The 18456-nt window shown below is 43.6% G+C and overlaps 1 protein-coding gene across 2 annotated transcripts in view; it reads left to right on the top strand.

Moving 5' to 3' along the window:
* The first annotated feature begins 1059 nt into the window (after nucleotides 1–1059).
* The window catches only part of LOC115207366 (SRSF protein kinase 1), a 65227-nt gene continuing 47830 nt past the window's right edge, over nucleotides 1060–18456 (top strand). For both annotated transcript variants that reach the window (XM_029774391.1, XM_029774389.1), the window contains exons 1-2: nucleotides 1060–1135; nucleotides 1964–2018. In XM_029774391.1, coding sequence (XP_029630251.1) covers nucleotides 1123–1135; nucleotides 1964–2018 — 68 coding nt within the window. In that variant the 5' untranslated portion in view covers nucleotides 1060–1122. The remainder of the gene's footprint in view (nucleotides 1136–1963; nucleotides 2019–18456) is intronic.

The following is an 18456-nucleotide window of genomic DNA, read 5'->3' as shown; positions in this document are numbered from 1 at the left end:
TGCAACCCCTATCTCTAGCCTGTTCAACCTCTCTTTCATATCGTCTGAGATTCCCAAAGATTGGAAAGCTGCCGCGGTCATCCCCCTCTTCAAAGGGGAGACACTCTAGACCCAAACTGCTACAGACCTATATCTATCCTACCCTGCCTATCTAAGGTCTTTGAAAGCCAAGATAACAAACAGATTACCCGACTATTTCGAATCCCACCGTACCTTCTCCGTTATGCAATCTGGTTTCAGAGCTGGTCATGGGTGCACCTCAGCCATGCTCAAGGTCCTAAATGATTTCATAACCTCTATCGATAAGAGAGATTACTGTGCAGCCGTATTCATCGACCTGGCCAAGGCTTTCGACTCTGTCAATCACCACATTCTTTTCGGCAGACTCAACAGCCTTGGTTTCTCAAACGATTGACTCGCCTGGTTCACCCACAACTTCTCTGATAGAGTTCAATGTGTCAAATCGGAGGGCCTGTTGTCCGGATCTCTGGCAGTCTCTATGGGGGTGCCACAGGGTTTAATTCTCGACATGTCCCCCCTCACCTGGCATATATAATAGGAAAGCAACACTTTTACCTCAGATGAATAGGGGAAACCAGCTATTTAAGAATCTATACTTGTACTGATCGGTGTGTGTGCATACTGGTACCACTAGGTGAAGCTACTAGACTGGTGTTGGACAGGTTGGCACTTGACAGTGTATCATCCAACCTGCATGCTATGAAGGCGTGTGGAAAATGTACAGAATAGATAAAATGCATGACAAACTTCCCGTTATAAATAAAGTTGACCTAGACTCAACCATTTGCTTGATTAACGATTATCGATTTTTTGGGGGGGGCAAGTGAACCAGCACTACGTTTTATTCAGGTAATAAGATTCGATATAATCATAAAGCATATTTTTTCCATAAATGATTCATTTTGTTTGATCGCTCTACCAAGGGACACAGACCATAAGTGGTCGTTTTTTATTTATTTATTTGACCATAAGTGGTCGTGGTCAGTAGTGAAAGTTAGGTGAAGTTTTTCCCTCGGGAAGGAGCGCATGCGCAGACCGCTACACTGAAACCCCTACCGCTTAAGTTCAGCTCTAACTGCAGCCGCCTGCCTCGCTTACAGCATGGAAAGGAAAGGTAACCTGCCCAAACAATAGGGATGTTAAAGGAATAGTATCAGTGTATGCGCACAGTAATACGCCAACGGACTGAAGCCGTTGATTTTGGACATATGACTGTTATTAAAGGTGTTGTCAAGGCAGAGCATTTTTCTTTTTTGCTAAACTGAACAATAGCGAACCACGCGTTGTAGCTGGCTAGCCACCACATGCTAGCTAAAATGAGCTGTGAAGCTAGCAAGCGTTGCTAATTTGCACAGCGCTTGAGTGGAGGGGGAGAGACTAAGGACACCGCTGACGCTTAAACAGACTAGCAACAAAAAAAACTAAAACTGACCACTGCTTTAACTAAACCATTAACTCAGATTGTAAACATTCTGGAAAGAAATATCGTTTTGGGCGTCAGTCGTGTTTTCAGCAGGAGTACAGGCGCCCAAATAAACGTCGACAGTCTCAGTTTTGCTTCATCCTGATTTCTGACGTTTTTATAAACAGATTATTAAACTCGTTTGTGTAATTGAATAAACAAAACCCTTCTGTGTTAACTATAACTAGCTATATGCTGTAGCTGGTTAAGTCCATTTTTGCAGCTGTCGTTCTCGCTAACGGTAGTTACCAGTATCTGTGCTGCTATTTTAGTTTCCTCCACACTTGTAATTTATGCAAACACTTTGCATAGCGAAAACCAGGGATACAAAAAGTCTCACTGGTGTTTTAGCTATAGCCTGCTATCAATATTATATGTAACTAGCTAGCTTGATACACCGCCTGCTAACTAACTCATATTTTCATGAAAGTGAGGGTTCTCCTGAATGAAATGCTATTTTGTCGTCTATCCCCGTGACAGTTCTTGCACTGCAGGCGAGGAAGAAAAGGACAAAGACTAAGAAACCCGGCAAAAAGTGAGTACCTAGCTAGTAACTTTTGTTGGTTAGTTAGCCATATGAACTGTCGAGTACTTCTCTCCCTTACGAAAAAAATACTGCAGTCTACTGCAGTTTCAAAGCAGCAATCTTTTATTGTAAAGGCTGTGCATAACTGAATTGAAAGTGTAAGGTCAGCCGGGCAGCACACGAACAGTCATGCACTGCCATGAGTCCAGACATGGAACTGGTGAACATTACATAAAGCAATCATTTATGTACACTTTTTTTTCAGTATAGCACTTTGACATCTACTGATGTAAAATGGGCATTATAAATACATTTGATTGATGACTATATATACTTTTACATATAAAAAGTATGTGGACACCCCATAAAATTAGATTTGGCTATTTCAGCCTCAACTGAAAGTTGTATATAATCAAACACACAGCCATGCAATCTTCATAGACAAACATTGGTAGTAGAATGGCCTTACTGAAGAGCTCAGAGATTTTCAATGTCATAGGATGCCAGCCTTCCAACAAGTAAGTTTGTCAAATGTTTGAGCAGCTAGAGCTGCCCTGGTCAACAGTAAGTGCTGTTATTGTGAAGTGGACACGTCTAGGAGCAACAAAGGCTCAGACGCAAAGTGGTAGGCCCACACAAGCTCACAGAATGGGACCGCCAAGTGCTGAAGCGCGTAAAAATTGTCGGTCCTCTATTGCAACACTCGCTACCGAGTTGCTTCCAGAGATGGTATGGAACGTCAGTACAATAACTGTTAGTTGGGAGCTTCATGAAATGGGTTTCCATGGCCGAGCAGCCGCACACAAGCCTAAGATCATCATGCGCAATGCCAAGCGTCGGCTGGAGTGGTGGAAAGTTTGCTGCCATTGGACTCTGGAGCAGTGGAAACGCGTTCTTTGGAGTGATGAATCACTCTTCATCTGACAGCATATAATGACATTCTAGATGATTCTGTGCTTCCAACTTTGTGGCAACAGTTCAGGGAAGGCCTTTTCCTGTTTCAGCACGACAATTCCCCCATGCACAAAGCAAAGGTTGTATTGAAATGGTTTGTCTATTAGTGTGGAAGAAATTGACTGGCTTGCACAGTGCCCTGACCTCAACCCCGTTGAACACCTTTGGGATGAATTGGAACGTCGACTGCGAGCCAGGCCTAATCGCCCAACATCAGTGCCCTACCTCACTAATGCTCTTGTGGCTGAATGGAAGCAAGTCCCCCGCAGCAACGTTCCAACATCTAGTGGAAAGCCTTCCCAGAATAGTGGAGGCTGTTATAGCAGCAAAGGGGGGGACCAGCTCCATATTAATGCCCATGATTTGTGAATGAGATGTTCGACAAGCAGGTTTCCACATACTTTTGGTCATGTAGTGCAGTGGTTCCCAACCAGGGGTAATGGGACCCCTAGGGGTACTTGGCCTATCCAAATGGGGTAATTGAGAAGACTCATGAGACCATAGGCCTACTGGTAAAATGCACATGAGGGGGGGGTACATCAGGGGTACTCCGGGCAGAGCAAAACTGGCAGCTGCCTGGTGTTAGGTTTTTTAATTAATTGCGTTCCTCATCCTGATTTGTGTGGTTGCGGTGCCTTTTCCGTCCCCAGGACATATTTCTTCTTATTTAGTGTAAAATGTGGTTTCCAAAAGGCTTTAAATATGTCAGGTGTCCTTTACCCGAACACAAAAATGTCGATCTTGAAAGGGAATTTTATGCCCTTTTGAACACTTTATTTCAGTGGATGTCTGGCGTTTTTGCCATTTCCCCAGGTAGTATTCATCAGCTTTCATGAGAAATTTAAGCTTAAAATATTTATCTTTATTCATTTTATGTCCCTGGTCTTGTCAAAACGCATTTTCATGGTTTTTATATTTATTTTTATTAAGATTGTGTGGCCGTGATATCCCTTTCCACCCTGTTAGTTTGTATTTCTCCTGTAAGAAAACAACCCCTTCCTAAAATGACGACACATTCAGGAAGTGTCATTTCTTTGGTGGGAATAATTTCAAAGGTGAATAAATAAACACTCAGTTTTATCTGTTTCATGTTAGTTTGTATGTCTCACTCATCAATTTCCACCCTGTTAGGCAAAATCAGGTGTTGGGTATAATTATAGACATAATTCATATGTGAAAGTATGCTTTATAGAGGTTAAAATCTTGTTAGTGTTCACCGTTTGGCTAGCTCAATCTTTCAGAGCTCTGGCAAATTTAGGCTCCAAATTTCCACCCTGTTAGGATTGTGCACGAACAGGTTTGGAAATGCACCAACAAAATGAAGTGCCTGAGCTTGACCAATATGTTTTTCTGAAATTCAAATGTCTTTTTTTCTCATAAATATACAGTACCAGTCAAAAGTTTGACTGGTACTGGTCATTCAAGGGTTTTTCTTCATTTGTACTATTTTCTACATTGTAGAATAATAGTGAAGACATCAACACTATGAAATAACACATGGAATCGTGGAGTAACCAAAAGTGTTAAACACATCAATATATTTGAGATTCTTCAAAGTAACCACCCTTTGCCTTGATGACAGCTTTGCACGCTCTTGGTATTCTCTCAACCAGCTTCATGAGGAATGCTTTTCCAACAGTCTTGAACAGTTGTTCTGACAGTTGTGGCTGCTTTGTATGATGTATTGTTGTCTCTACCTTCTTGACCTTTGCTGTTGACTTTGCCCAGTAATGTTTGTACCATGTTTTTGAGTTGCTACTAGAGGTCGACCGTTTATGATTTTTCAACAACGATACTGATTATTGGAGGATCAAAAATCGGCAGATTTTTATATGTATGTTTGTAATAATGACGATTACAACAATACTGAATGAACACTTTTATTTTAACTTAATATAATACATCAATAAAAATGAATTTAGTCTCAAATAAATAGTGAAACGTTCAATTGGGTTTAAATAATGTAAAAACAAAGTGTTGGAGAAGAAAGTAAAAGTGTAGTATGTGCCATGTAAAAAAAGCTAACGTTTAAGTTCCTTGCTCAGAACATGAGAACATATGAAAGCTGGTGGTTCCTTTTAACATGAGTCTTCAATATTCCCAAGTAAGAAGTTTTAGGTTGTAGTTATTATAGAACTATTTCTCCATACATTTGTATTTCATATACCTTTTGACTATTGGATATTTCATATACCTTTGACTATTGGATGTTCTAATAGGTACTTTAGTATTGCCAGCCTAATCTCGGGAGTTGATAGGCTTGAAGAGCTGCTGGCAAACGCAGTAAAGTGCTGTTTGAATGAATGCTTACGAGCCTGCTGCTGCCTACCACCGCTCAGTCAGACTGCTCTATCAAATCATAGACTTAATTATAATATAATAACACACAGAAATACGAGCCTTAGGTCATTAATATGGTCGAATCTGGAAACTATCATTTCGAAAACAAAATGTTTATTCTTTCAGTGAAATACAGAACCGTTCTGTATTTTATCTAACGGGTGGCATCCATAAGTCTAAATATTGCTGTTACATTGCACAACCTTCAATGTTATGTCATAACTACGTAAAATTCTGGCAAATTAGTTCGCAACGAGCCAGGCGGCCCAAACTGTTTTGCTGCCTTGTTGTTTGTTGTCTTAGGTCTCTCTTTATGTAGTGTTGTCTCTCACTTGTTGTGATGTGTATTTTGTCCTATATTTATATTTTATTTAAAAAAAAAATATATATATATATATATATATATATATATATATATATATATATATATATATATATATATATATATATATATATTAAATCCCAGGCCCCCGTCCCCGCAGGAGGCCTTTTGGTAAGCCGTCATTGTAAATAAGAATTTGTTCTTAACTGACTTGCCTACATAAATAAAGGTTAAGTACAAAATAAAAAAAGGAGTTCGCACATATGCTGAGCACTTGTTGGCTGCTTTTCCTTCACTCTGCAGTCCAACTCATCCCAAACCATCTCAATTGGGTTGAGGTCAGGTGATTGTGGAGGTCAGGTCATCTGATGCAGCACTCCATCACTCTCCTTGGTCAAATATCCTGGAGGTGTGTTGGGCCATTATCCTGTAGAAAAACAAATTATAGTCCCACTAAGTCCAAACCAGATGAAATGGTGCATCACTGCAGAATACTGTGGTAGCCATGCTGGTTAAGTGTGCCTTGAATTCTAAGTAACTCACAGACAGTGTCAACAGAATAGCAGCCCCACACCATCACACCACCTCCTCCATGCTTCACGGTGGGAACCACATATGCGGAGAACATCCGTTCACAGACACGGTGTCACAAAGACACGGATAATGGGGAAGATGGGAGGGGGGGTGGAGACAAACACAAAGACCGGTGAAACAGATCAGGGTGTGACGTTGATGGTTTTTGCGACTGCACTTGAAGAAACTTTCAAAGTTATTGAAATTTTCCCTATTGACTGACCTTCATGTCAAAATGTAATGATGGACTGTTGTTTCTCTTTGCTTATTTTAGCTGTCCTTGCCATAATACGGACTTGCTCTTTTACCAAATAGGACTATCTTTTGTATTTACCCCCCCCCCCCACACACACACACACACACACACACACACATCTTGTCGCAACACAACTGATTGGCTCAAATGCATAAAGAAGGAAAGACATTTCACAAATTCACTTTTAAGGCACACCTGTTAATTGAAATGCGTTCCAGGTGATTACCTCATGAAGCTGGTTGAGAGAATGCCAAGCGTGTGCAAAGTTGTCATCAAGGCAAAGAGTGGCTATTTGAAGAATCTGAAATATGAAATATATTTAGATTTATTTTTAAACACATTTTTTTGGTTACTACATGATTCCATATGTGTTATTTCATAGTTTTGACGTCTTCACTATTATTCTACAATGTAAAAAATAAACAAACCCTTGAATGAGTAGGTGTGTCCAAACTTTTGACCAGTTGTGTGTGTGTGTGAAATATATACATTTATTAATTAATAAGTAAATAAACTGGGTGGTTCGAGCCCCGAATGCTGATTGGCTGACAGCCGTGGTATACCTCGGGTATGACATTTATTTTTACTGGTCTAATTACCTTGGTAACCAGTTTATAATAATAAGTCACCTCTGGGGTTTGTGATATATGGCTAATATACCACGGCTAAGGGCTGTATCCAGGCACTCTGCATTGTGTCGTGCTTAAGAACAGGCCTTAGCCGTGGTATATTTACCATATACCGCACCCCCTCGGGCCTTATTGCTTAAATCACATTTTTTATTTACTTTTCTTCCCCAATAAATGTAGGTTCAAAGGGCACTGGACATTAGGAAATGACCCTGTTGACTCAATCACTTCCACTGACATTTGAAGTGAAAGCTGTCTTGGTGCAGGCATTCCTGCATCCAGGGCTGCATCTCAATAGTGTGTGAAGAGGCTTCCACCCCTCCTTCACTACCTTGGGGATAGTAGAGAAGGCACCAGTCCTGAGTGCTGCTGTTACTGATCATTAATGAATATATTTAAACGACCGTTGACATTATTCCTGATGACAGTGGTGTTCCTATGACGATAGTCGTTCTTATGCTTTCACTGAATACCTCCTGTGTTTGGAGGGGACTTCTGGCTGCAGTCCCTACAGGGTTAACGGCAAAGAGCTTTTTCATTAGAGACACATCTGTCTTCAGCCTGTCCCCATTGTGCCCCCCTCCCCCATACACACACCAGTGTTTTTCATTAGCGTCGGCTAATCAGCTGCTTACAGACTCATTTTTTTTTAGCCAGCTACGTTTTTCACTTCGTATTTAGAGAGTGAGAATAATTGGTAAAACAGACACCTGGAAAAACAAAACCATCAATTTATTTTTAGAATATGAGCTATTTACTTCATTTTTCTGTTTTAATTAAATGCATAATTTGAAGAACAAACATTGTGGCATTTAATATCTTGCCGTAAAATAAGACTTTAAAACCCTCGAGTCTAAACCATGGGAGGGGGTTTCTACTCAGATAACATATGGAATTGTTTTAAGATGGTCATACCAAGGATCATTTAGCTATTTGATTTGGAGTTTTATGGCCCCTTAAGCTATAAAATAATTATTTGATGAAACATTGAATTTGACCTTAATGCTTCTAGCCCATAAACGCATTGAAAAACAGCATCATACATGGATTAACGGACACCCCCCCCCCCCCCCCAAAAAAAAATCTAAATGAAGTTTGTTCTGAAGTGTCTGTCCTATATCTGAGCTGTATAAGAAAGATCAGGAAACCATTTTCCCAAATGTATTTAGCCTCATATTTTAAGCACTATATTATCTCCCATTTGTACTTCCATGAATGTTTTTAACTGGTACCCAGCTGCCTTCAGACTAGTCTTGTGAGGCTTGTGGGTGTCCTAGAACAAAACCCGACATCTACACGTTCGTGTGAGACTCACCTTTCCATATTAGTGTGTAGCCCAAACGGTTTGGATGGTACTGACCGCAGATCGGATGTACCCGACTTCAGACTAGTCCCGCGACGCTAATGGCGGTCGTAGAGCAAAACACTCATCTTTCCACAGGTCATAATAAATTCTAGGCCAAACCGTTTGGACGCTACAGACGGATTTTTTGTTTGTTGTGATCTCTCATGGTCTGTCAAACTTCGCTTTAGCTCTGTCACCTTTCACCTCAGATGTGGAAGGGGGACATCGGCGGATGTAGCTTAAACTGGCAGATTTGGATGGGGATTTTAGTATTATTATTATGCTAATTAGATTTCTGAGGGGCTACGGAAATAGACTCTAGGGGTTAATCTCAAGAGAAGACAAGTTAAATGTTTTAACGTTATCTTACTTAGGAAATAGTCCTTGGCTGGGTTTCCCTAAAGCATGGTAGGATCTTTGGTCCATGTTAATTCCACTGAAACTAAATTATCTTAATGGTATAATGCTTTTGGGAAACAACCATGATCATCTAGACGTAGACAATAATCAAAAATAACCAACACACTGAATTCATACATTTTCAGTCACTTTTTAAATTCAAAAGTCTTGTCTTTCTGCACAATACCACAACAAATTTGTCCAATCTGGGAGGTGAAATCAGTGTTTTACGTTTCAGATGGAGTCAAGGCATTAGAATGTACCAGAGGCCACACAAATAGAGCTTATAGGGCATAAACACATGACGAACCAGCGGGGCCTGGCTGGCTACTTTATGTTCCCACCAAGCCTCTGAGATTCAGGGAGACGGCTCTCTAGCCAGAGCTCTGCCTCTGAGATTCAGGGAGACGGCTCTCTAGCCAGAGCTCTGCCTTTTGAGATTCAGGGAGACTGCTCTCTAGCCAGAGCTCTGCCTCTGAGATTCAGGGAGACGGCTCTCTAGCCAGAGCTCTGCCTTTTGAGATTCAGGGAGACTGCTCTCTAGCCAGAGCACTGCCTTTTGAGATTCAGGGAGACTGCTCTCTAGCCAGAGCACTGCCTTTTGAGATTCAGGGAGACGGCGCTCTAGCCAGAGCTCTGCCTTTTGAGATTCAGGGAGACGGCTCGATTAGCCTTCTCTCCTCTGAGCTCACACATACTCATCTGCTCTGGTGTTTTGGGCTCTGAGGGAGAGAGCAGTGCTCATAGGGCCTGAAAGCCTGTGGAGCTGTAGGGTTGTGTTGTATGTAGAGGACCGACCGAGATAGATGGTGCGTTGTCTTCAGGCATCATTAGATATCATGGAGTGTCGCCCCTTGGAACAGAGTTTTGTGGTCCCAGAGAGGCTTGGATTCGTTTCAGGACGCTTGTGAAGTTGATTGGGGACGGGGTTTGCTCTCTACAAGCGTGTGTGTGTGCTTCCCATTGGCTCATTCATCCCCTGTAACTATACCCCAGGTCGTTGATGTACATGAGAATGTGTTCTCAGTCAACTTACCTGGTAAAATGAGGGTTAAATAAAAAAGTGTCTAGGTTGGCGGTTGCTCTCCAAACGGCTGAGCCCCGGCCCTCAGAGGACTCTGTTACGTAAGGCTGCTGAAGTGAGGACACTACTGCACACACACATCCCAATCCTTGTAACTAGTGCCTAGGGTCTTGGTAGCTTCAGTATGAAGAGGGACTGCGCGTCTGCCTCGTCTGTGTTTTTGGGATACTGCAGATCTCACTGTCTCGCGCGTGCGCACACACCTACACACCTACTTTGCTTCCAGGGCTCAGGAGGAAACACACGCTGCCTCCTGTCCTCAGGCTTTGTCTGGTTGTCCTACGATGGTCTACACAACTTCAACTGTCTTTACATTCCAATCTTCTACCCCTCTCTTCGCATCTCACCTCACCCTCTCTCCCTTCATCTCACCCCGCCCTCTCTCCCTTCATCTCACCTCACCCTCTCTCCCTTCGCATCTCACCTCACCCTCTCTCCCTTCATCTCACCTCACCCTCTCTCCCTTCGCATCTCACCTCACCCTCTCTCCCGTCGCATCTCACCTCACCCTCTCTCCCTTCGCATCTCACCTCACCCTCTCTCCCTTCGCATCTCACCCTGCCCTCTCTCCCTTCGCATCTCACCCCTGCCCTCTCTTCCTTCATCTCACCTCACCCTCTCTCCCTTCATCTCACCCTGCCCTCTCTCCCTTCATCTCACCTCACCCTCTCTCCCTTCGCATCTCACCCTGCCCTCTCTCCCTTTGCATCTCACCCTGCCCTCTCTCCCTTCATCTCACCTCACCCTCTCTCCCTTCATATCTCACCTCACCCTCTCTCCCTTCGCATCTCACCTCACCCTCTCTCCCTTCGCATCTCACCTCACCCTCTCTCCCTTCATCTCACCTCACCCTCTCTCCCTTCATCTCACCTCACCCTCTCTCCCTTCATCTCACCTCACCCTCTCTCCCTTCATCTCACCTCACCCTCTCTCCCTTCGCATCTCACCTCACCCTCTCTCCCTTCGCATCTCACCTCACCCTCTCTCCCTTCGCATCTCACCTCACCCTCTCTCCCTTCGCATCTCACCTCACCCTCTCTCCCTTCGTCTTACCCTGCCCTCTCTCGCTCATTCATTCTTCTCTCATTTCTCACAACTTGCCTCTCCTTCCCCCCTCCCATTCGTCTGAGTCCTGCTCGCTTCCCTCCCTCCTCACCCTCCCCTCCCTTTCTCTCTCTTTCTTCCCCCCCCCCCTCCTACCTCAGTAATATTAGCTGAGCAGGCAGCGCAGTGTGTTCAGTTCTGGTGTGGTACAGAGAAGAGGAGAGCCGGAGAGGGGAGCGGCGTGGTGAGCGAGCCCCAGATTAGAGCACCGTTCCTTGGTCAGTCTGGCCGAGAGTCCCCTGGGCCATGTGGCTCCTTGACTGGATCGTCTCTCTCAATACCACCGTGGTCAAGCTGGCCACCGGCCACCGGCCACCGGCCTGAGGTGCAGATTTGACAGTTTTTATTAAGTAGGACTTAATTATCCCATCTCCCTCCCTCCCGCTCTCTCCCCCCCCCTCCCTCTCGCTCTCCCCCCCTCCCTCCCGCTCTCTCCCCCCCCTCCCTCTCGCTCTCTCCCCCCTCCCTCTCGCTCTCCCCCCCTCCCTCCCGCTCTCTCCCCCCCTCCCTCTCGCTCTCTCCCCCCCCCTCCCTCTCGCTCTCTCTCCCCCCCTCCCTCTCGCTCTCTCCCCCCCCTCCCTCTCGCTCTCCCCCCCTCCCTCTCGCTCTCCCCCCCTCCCTCTCGCTCTCTCCCCCCCCTCCCTCTCGCTCTCCTCCCCCCCCTCCCTCTCGCTCTCCCCCCCTCCCTCTCTCGCTCTCCCCCCCCTCCCTCTCGCTCTCTCCCCCCCCTCCCTCTCGCTCTCTCCTCCCCGCCCTCCCTCCCGCTCTCTCCCCCCCTCCCTCCCGCTCTCTCCCCCCCTCCCTCCCGCTCTCTCCCCCCCTCCCTCCCGCTCTCTCCCCCCCTCCCTCCAGCTCTCTCCCCCCCTCCCTCCAGCTCTCTCCCCCCCTCCCTCCCGCTCTCTCCCCCCCTCCCTCCCGCTCTCCTCCCCCCCTCCCTCTCGCTCTCTCCCCCCCCTCCCTCTCGCTCTCCTCCCCCCCTCCCTCTCGCTCTCCCCCCCCCTCCCTCTCGCTCTCCCCCCCCCTCCCTCTCGCTCTCCCCCCCCTCCCTCTCGCTCTCCCCCCCCTCCCTCTCGCTCTCTCCCCCCCTCCCTCTCGCTCTCTCCCCGCCCTCCCTCCCGCTCTCTCCCCCCCTCCCTCCCGCTCTCTCCCCCCCTCCCTCCCGCTCTCCTCCCCCCCTCCCTCCCGCTCTCTCCCCCCCTCCCTCCCGCTCTCTCCCCCCCCTCCCTCTCGCTCTCTCCCGCCCTCCCTCTCGCTCTCTCCCGCCCCTCCCTCTCTCTCTCCCCGCCCTCCCTCTCTCTCTCCCCCCCTCCCTCTCGCTCTCTCCCCGCCCTCCCTCTCTCTCTCCCCCCCCTCCCTCTCTCTCTCCCCCCCTCCCCCCTTCCCTCTCCTCTCTTGTCTCTCTCCTCTCTTTCCCCTCAAATCGGCTCTGACTCCATCCCTGTTAGGACTAATTTTGTGTCTCTTTTTTTAGACTAAAATATAATTAGGTCTTAGTCACATTTAAATAACGCTTTAGTCTAGTTATTGTCAAAATGACAGTGGACCGTTTTAGTCAACTAAATGTTATTTTGTTTTAGTCACATTTTAGTCATCACATTTTAATTGCCTCACTAACCTTAAATGAAATTCTCACCCATCTACACAAAATACCCCATAATGACAAATTGAAAACCATGTTTTTAGAAATGTTTGCAAATGTATTTTAGTTTAAATACAGAAATCTCATTTACACTGGACAAAAATATAAACGCAACATGTAAAGTGTTGGTCCCATGTTTCATGAGCTGAAATAATAAACAATCCCAGAAATGTTTCATTCGCACAAAAAGTGTTTCTCCAATTTTGTGCACAAATGTGTTTACATCCCTGTAAGTGAGTATTTCTCCTTTGCCAAGATATTCCATCCACCTGACAGGTGTAGTATATCAAGAAACTGATTTAAAACAGCATGATCATTACCACAGGTGCACCTTGTGCTGGGGACAATAAAAAGCCCCTCTAAAACGGTTTGTCACATAATTTGAGACATCCATGTCATTGTGTTTTCAGGAAGCGGGCAATTGGCATGCTGACTGCAGGAATGTGCATCAGAGCTGTTGCCTGATAATTTAATGTTAATTCCTCTACCATAAGCCGCCTCCAACTAGAGGTTGACCGATTAATCGGAATGGCCGATTTCGAGTTTTCAAAACAATCGGTAATCGGCATTTTTGGACACCGATCATGACCGATTACATTGCACTCCACGAGGAGACTGCGTGGCAGGCTGACTACCTGTTATGCGAGTGCAGCAAGGAGCCAAGGTAAGGTGCTAGCTAGCATTAAACTTATCTTATAAAAAACAATCAATCTTAACATAATCACTAGTTAACTACACATGGTTGATGATATTACTAGTTTAACTAGCTTGTCCTGCGTTGCATATAATCGATGCGGTGCCTGTTAATTTATCATTGAATCAAAGCCTAACGGGGGGGTTTAACAAGCGCATTTGCAAAAAAAGCACCGTCGTTGCACCAATGTGTACTTAACCATAAACATCAACGCCTTTCTTAAAATCAATACACAAGTATATATTTTTAGCCTGCATATTTAGTTAATATTTCCTGCTAACATGAATTTCTTTTAACTAGGGAAATTGTGTCACTTCTCTTGTGTTCTGTGCAAGCAGAGTCAGGGTATATGCAGCAGTTTGGGCCGCCTGGCTCGTTGCGAACTGTGTGAAGACTATTTCTTCCTCACAAAGACAGCCAACTTCGCCAAACTGGGGATGATTGAACAAAAGCGCATTTGCGAAAAAAGCACAATCATTGCACGACTGTACCTAACCATAAACAGCAATGCCTTTCTTAAAATCAATACACAGAAGTATATATTTTTAAACCTGCATATTTAGTTAAAATAAATTCATGTTAGCAGGCAATATTAAACTAGGGAAATTGTGTCACTTCTCTTGCGTTCATTGTACGCAGAGTCAGGGTATATGCAACAGTTTGGGCCGCCTGGCTCGTTGCGAACTAATTTGCCAGAATTTTACGTAGTTATGACATAACATTGAAGGTTGTGCAATGTAACAGCAATATTTAGACTTATGGATGCCACCCGTTAGATAAAATACAGAACGGTTCCGTATTTCACTGAAAGAATAAACATTTTGTTTTCGAAATGATAGTTTCCAGATTCGACCATATTAATGACCTAAGGCTCGTATTTCTGTGTGTTATTATATTATAATTAAGTCTATGATTTGATAGAGCAGTCTGACTGAGCGGTTGTAGGCAGCAGCAGGCTCGTAAGCATTCATTCAAACAGCACTTTACTGCATTTGCCAGCAGCTCTTCAAGCCTATCAACTCCCGAGATTAGGCTGGCAATACTAAAGTACCTATTAATACATCCAATAGTCAAAGGTATATGAAATATCCAATAGTCCAAAGGTATATGAAATACAAATGTATGGAGAAATAGTTCTATAATAACTACAACCTAAAACTTCTTACTTGGGAATATTGAAGACTCATGTTAAAAGGAACCACCAGCTTTCATATGTTCTCATGTTCTGAGCAAGGAACTTAAACGTTAGCTTTTTTTTTTTTTACATGGCACATACTACACTTTTACTTTCTTCTCCAACACTGTGTTTTTTCATTATTTAAACCCAATTGAACATGTTTCATTATTTATTTGAGACTAAATTGATTTTTATTTATGTATTATATTAAGTTAAAATAAAAGTGTTCATTCAGTATTGTTGTAATTGTCATTATTACAAATGCATATGTATATATAATTTTTGGGGGGCAGATTTGTATCTCTATTGGCTTTTTTTGGTCCTCCAATAATCGGTATTGGCGTTTAAAAAATCATAATTGGTCGACCTCTACCTCCAACTTCATTTTAGAGAATTTGGCAGTACGTCCAACCGGCCTCATAACAACTGCAGACCACGTGTATGTGTTGGGTGGGCGAGCAGTTTACTGATGTCAACGTGCCCAATGATGGCAGTGGGGTTATGGTATGGGCAGGTATAAGCTACAGACAATGAACACAGTTGCATTTTATCGATGGCAATTTGAATGCACAGAGATACCGTGACGAGATCCTGAGGCCCATCGTCGTGCCATTCACCCTCCACTATCACCTCATGTTTCAGCATGATAATGCGCAGCCTCAAGTCGCATTGATCTGTCCACAATTCCTGGAAGCTGACCGGTCCCAGTTCTTCCATGGGATGCATACTCACCAGACATGTTGCCCAATGAGGATGTGTATTTCAGCATGTTCCAGTTCCTGCCAATATCCAGAATCTTCGCCCAGCCATTGAAGAGGAGTGGGACAACATTCCACAGGCCACAATAAACTACCTGATCAACTCTATCGCTCTGCATGAGGCAAATGGTCACACCAGATACGTACTAGTTTTCTGATCCACACTCCTACCTTTTTTTGAAGGTATCTGTGACCAACAGATGTATTTCTGTATCTAGTCATGTGAAATGCATATATTACGGCCTAATGAATTAATTTAAATTGACTGATTTCCTCATATGAACTGTAACTCAGTAAAGTCGTTGAAATTGTTGCGTGTTTTATTTTTGTTTTATTTTTGTTCAGTGTATATAAGTATTAACAATGTAAAAAAAAATTAAATACAAAAAAGGGACACACGCAATTGTGTCCCCAATGTTTGTCTTTGCTTGGGGCGGCAGTTAGCCTAGTGGTTAGAGCGTTGGGCCAGTAACCAAAAGGTTGCTAGATCAAATCCCTGAGCTGACAAGATACAAATCTATCGTACTGCCCCTGAACAAGGCAGTTAACCCACTGTTCCTAGGCCGTCATTGTAAATAAGAATTTGTTCTTAACTGACTTGCCTAGTTAAATAAAAAATAAATAAGTAGCTGAGATGCCGGTGAGAAGGGCCCGGTCACGTGACAGGCATTTGATAATAAGAATTGTGATATCTGAGAGAGCCATGTGAGTGAGAGGTGCTTCAGAGTGCGGTGATTGGCAGCCAGACAAGGGGGATGCCGCCGGGAAATTCGAGGCATGGTGAGAATATTATAAAGTGCTTGTCAAATTGTGAATGAGAGACTGATGAAGTGTGTACCGCCTGCGCAAGAAACAATGCAGAGCTCATGTCTTTCATGCAATTTTTATCAAATCCTCCTTAGTCACATCATGCAGCCTCAGAATGTATTAGACATCTAAACATATAGCCCAACGTTTGTATCACAACTTAAGTTGCATAAATAACTCTAAATTAAGCATATAGGAGGACCTGTTTTTTCGTTAACCGATCAACACAGAACAGTTTCATGTGCACACTCCCTCGGAAATCGTTTGGAGAAAATATCCAACACGTTGAAAAATCTCATTCTGCCCTTCAGCAAGGCAGTTAACCTCTTACATCTAGATGTTCCGCTAGCATCTGCTCCAATATCCAATGATGGGCGTGGCGCGAAATACAAATTCCTCTAAAATCCGAAAACTTCCATTTTTCAAACATATGACTATTTTACAGCTATTTAAAGACTAGACTCTCGTTAATCTAACCACACTGTCCGATTTCAAAAAGGCTTTACAACGAAAGCAAAACATTAGATTATGTCAGCAGAGTACCCAGCCAGAAATAATCAGACACCCATTTTTCAAGCTAGCATATAATGTCACAAAAACCCAGAAGACAGCTAAATGCAGCACTAACCTTTGATGATCTTCATCAGATGACACACCTAGGACATTATGTTATACAATACATGCATGTTTTGTTCAATCAAGTTCATATTTATATCAAAAAACAGCTTTTTACATTAGCATGTGACGTTCAGAACTAGCATACCCCCGCAAACTTCCGGGGAATTTACTAACATTTTACTAAATTACTCACGATAAACGTTCACAAAAAGAATAACAATTATTTTAAGAATTATAGATACAGAACTCCTCTATGCACTCTATGTCCGATTTTAAAATAGCTTTTCGGATGAAGCACATTTTGCAATATTCTAAGTACATAGCCCAGCCATCACGGGCTAGCTATTTAGACACCCGGAAAGTTTAGCCTTCACCAAAATCAGATTTACTATAAGAAAAATGGTCTTACCTTTCCTGTTTTTCGTCAGAATGCACTCCCAGGACTTCTACTTCAATAACAAATGTTGGTTTGGTCCCAAATAATCCATCGTTATATCCAAACAGCGGCGTTTTGTTCGTGCGTTCTAGACACTATCCGAATGGTAAAGAAGGGTCGTGCGCATGGCGCATTTCGTGACAAAACATTTCTAAATATTCCATTACCGTACTTCGAAGCATGTCAACCGCTGTTTAAAATCAATTTTTATGCAATTTATCTCGTAACAAAGCGATAATATTCCGACCGGGAATCTCCGTTTCGGTAAAAAGAGGGAAAAACAGAAAGGCGGGGGCGGCCAGTGCACGCGCCTAAGCCTTTTGTCTGCTGATAGACCACTTAGCAAAAGCGCTCGTGTGTTTCAGCCAGGGCTTTGAATTACGTCATTCAGGTTTTTCCTGGGCTCTGAGAGCCCATTGGCGCCGTAGGAAGTGTCACGTAACAGCAGAGATCCTTTGTAATGAATAGAGATGACAAAGAAGGGCAAGAAATGGTCAGACAGGGTACTTCCTGTACAGAATCTTCTCACGTTTTGGCCTGCCAAATGAGTTCTGTTATACTCACAGACACCATTCAAACAGTTTTAGAAACTTTGGAGGGTTTTTTCTATCCAAAGCTAATAATTATATGCATATTCTAGTTTCTGGGCAGGACTAATAATCAGATTAAATCGGGTACGTTTTTTATCCAGCCGTGAAAATACTGCCCCCTAGCCATAAGAGGTTAACCCCAACAACAACAGCTCCCCGACGCCCATTGTGGGAAGAGCAGTGGTGGCAGCCACCCACACTTCTCCGATTCAGTGGGGTTTGTCCAAAAGCTTAAGTCAAGTTTCTGTTGGACCTTGTGTGCAACTGAGGATAAAAAGAAATGTGTCTTATTTGCCTCAGTTATTTTTTTGCTGGCAGATTGGAGAACGGTTGCTGGGCAGAGGTGACTCATGAATGACCTGGGCATGGTATTTATTTTTTACCAATAATTGCATTGTGAAAGCCATACAATTCTGCTAAAGTCATGTATGCTTTGGATTGGACCAAACAAATTACACTGAAAAGCTGTCAATATCTCCAAGCACTATTGTCCAGTCCACTTATTAGTCAGATTTTAGTCACACATATAATTTAGTCTCATTTGTCACCCGAAATGAAAAATCATTTTCTTTTAGTTATAGTTATTTCTTGGTCTATTTAGTCAGTTACCGTCATGAATTGCAGCTGAAAAAATATTTTAGATGAACTAGAGGTCGACCGATTAATCGGAATGGCCGATTTAATTAGGGCCGATTTCAAGTTTTCATAACAATCAATATTTT

Source organism: Salmo trutta, chromosome 14 (genome assembly GCF_901001165.1).
Source record: "Salmo trutta chromosome 14, fSalTru1.1, whole genome shotgun sequence".
Classification (NCBI taxonomy): domain Eukaryota; kingdom Metazoa; phylum Chordata; class Actinopteri; order Salmoniformes; family Salmonidae; genus Salmo; species Salmo trutta.
Note: the sequence above shows the minus strand (reverse complement) of the source record. Positions and strands in the feature narration are given on the sequence as shown.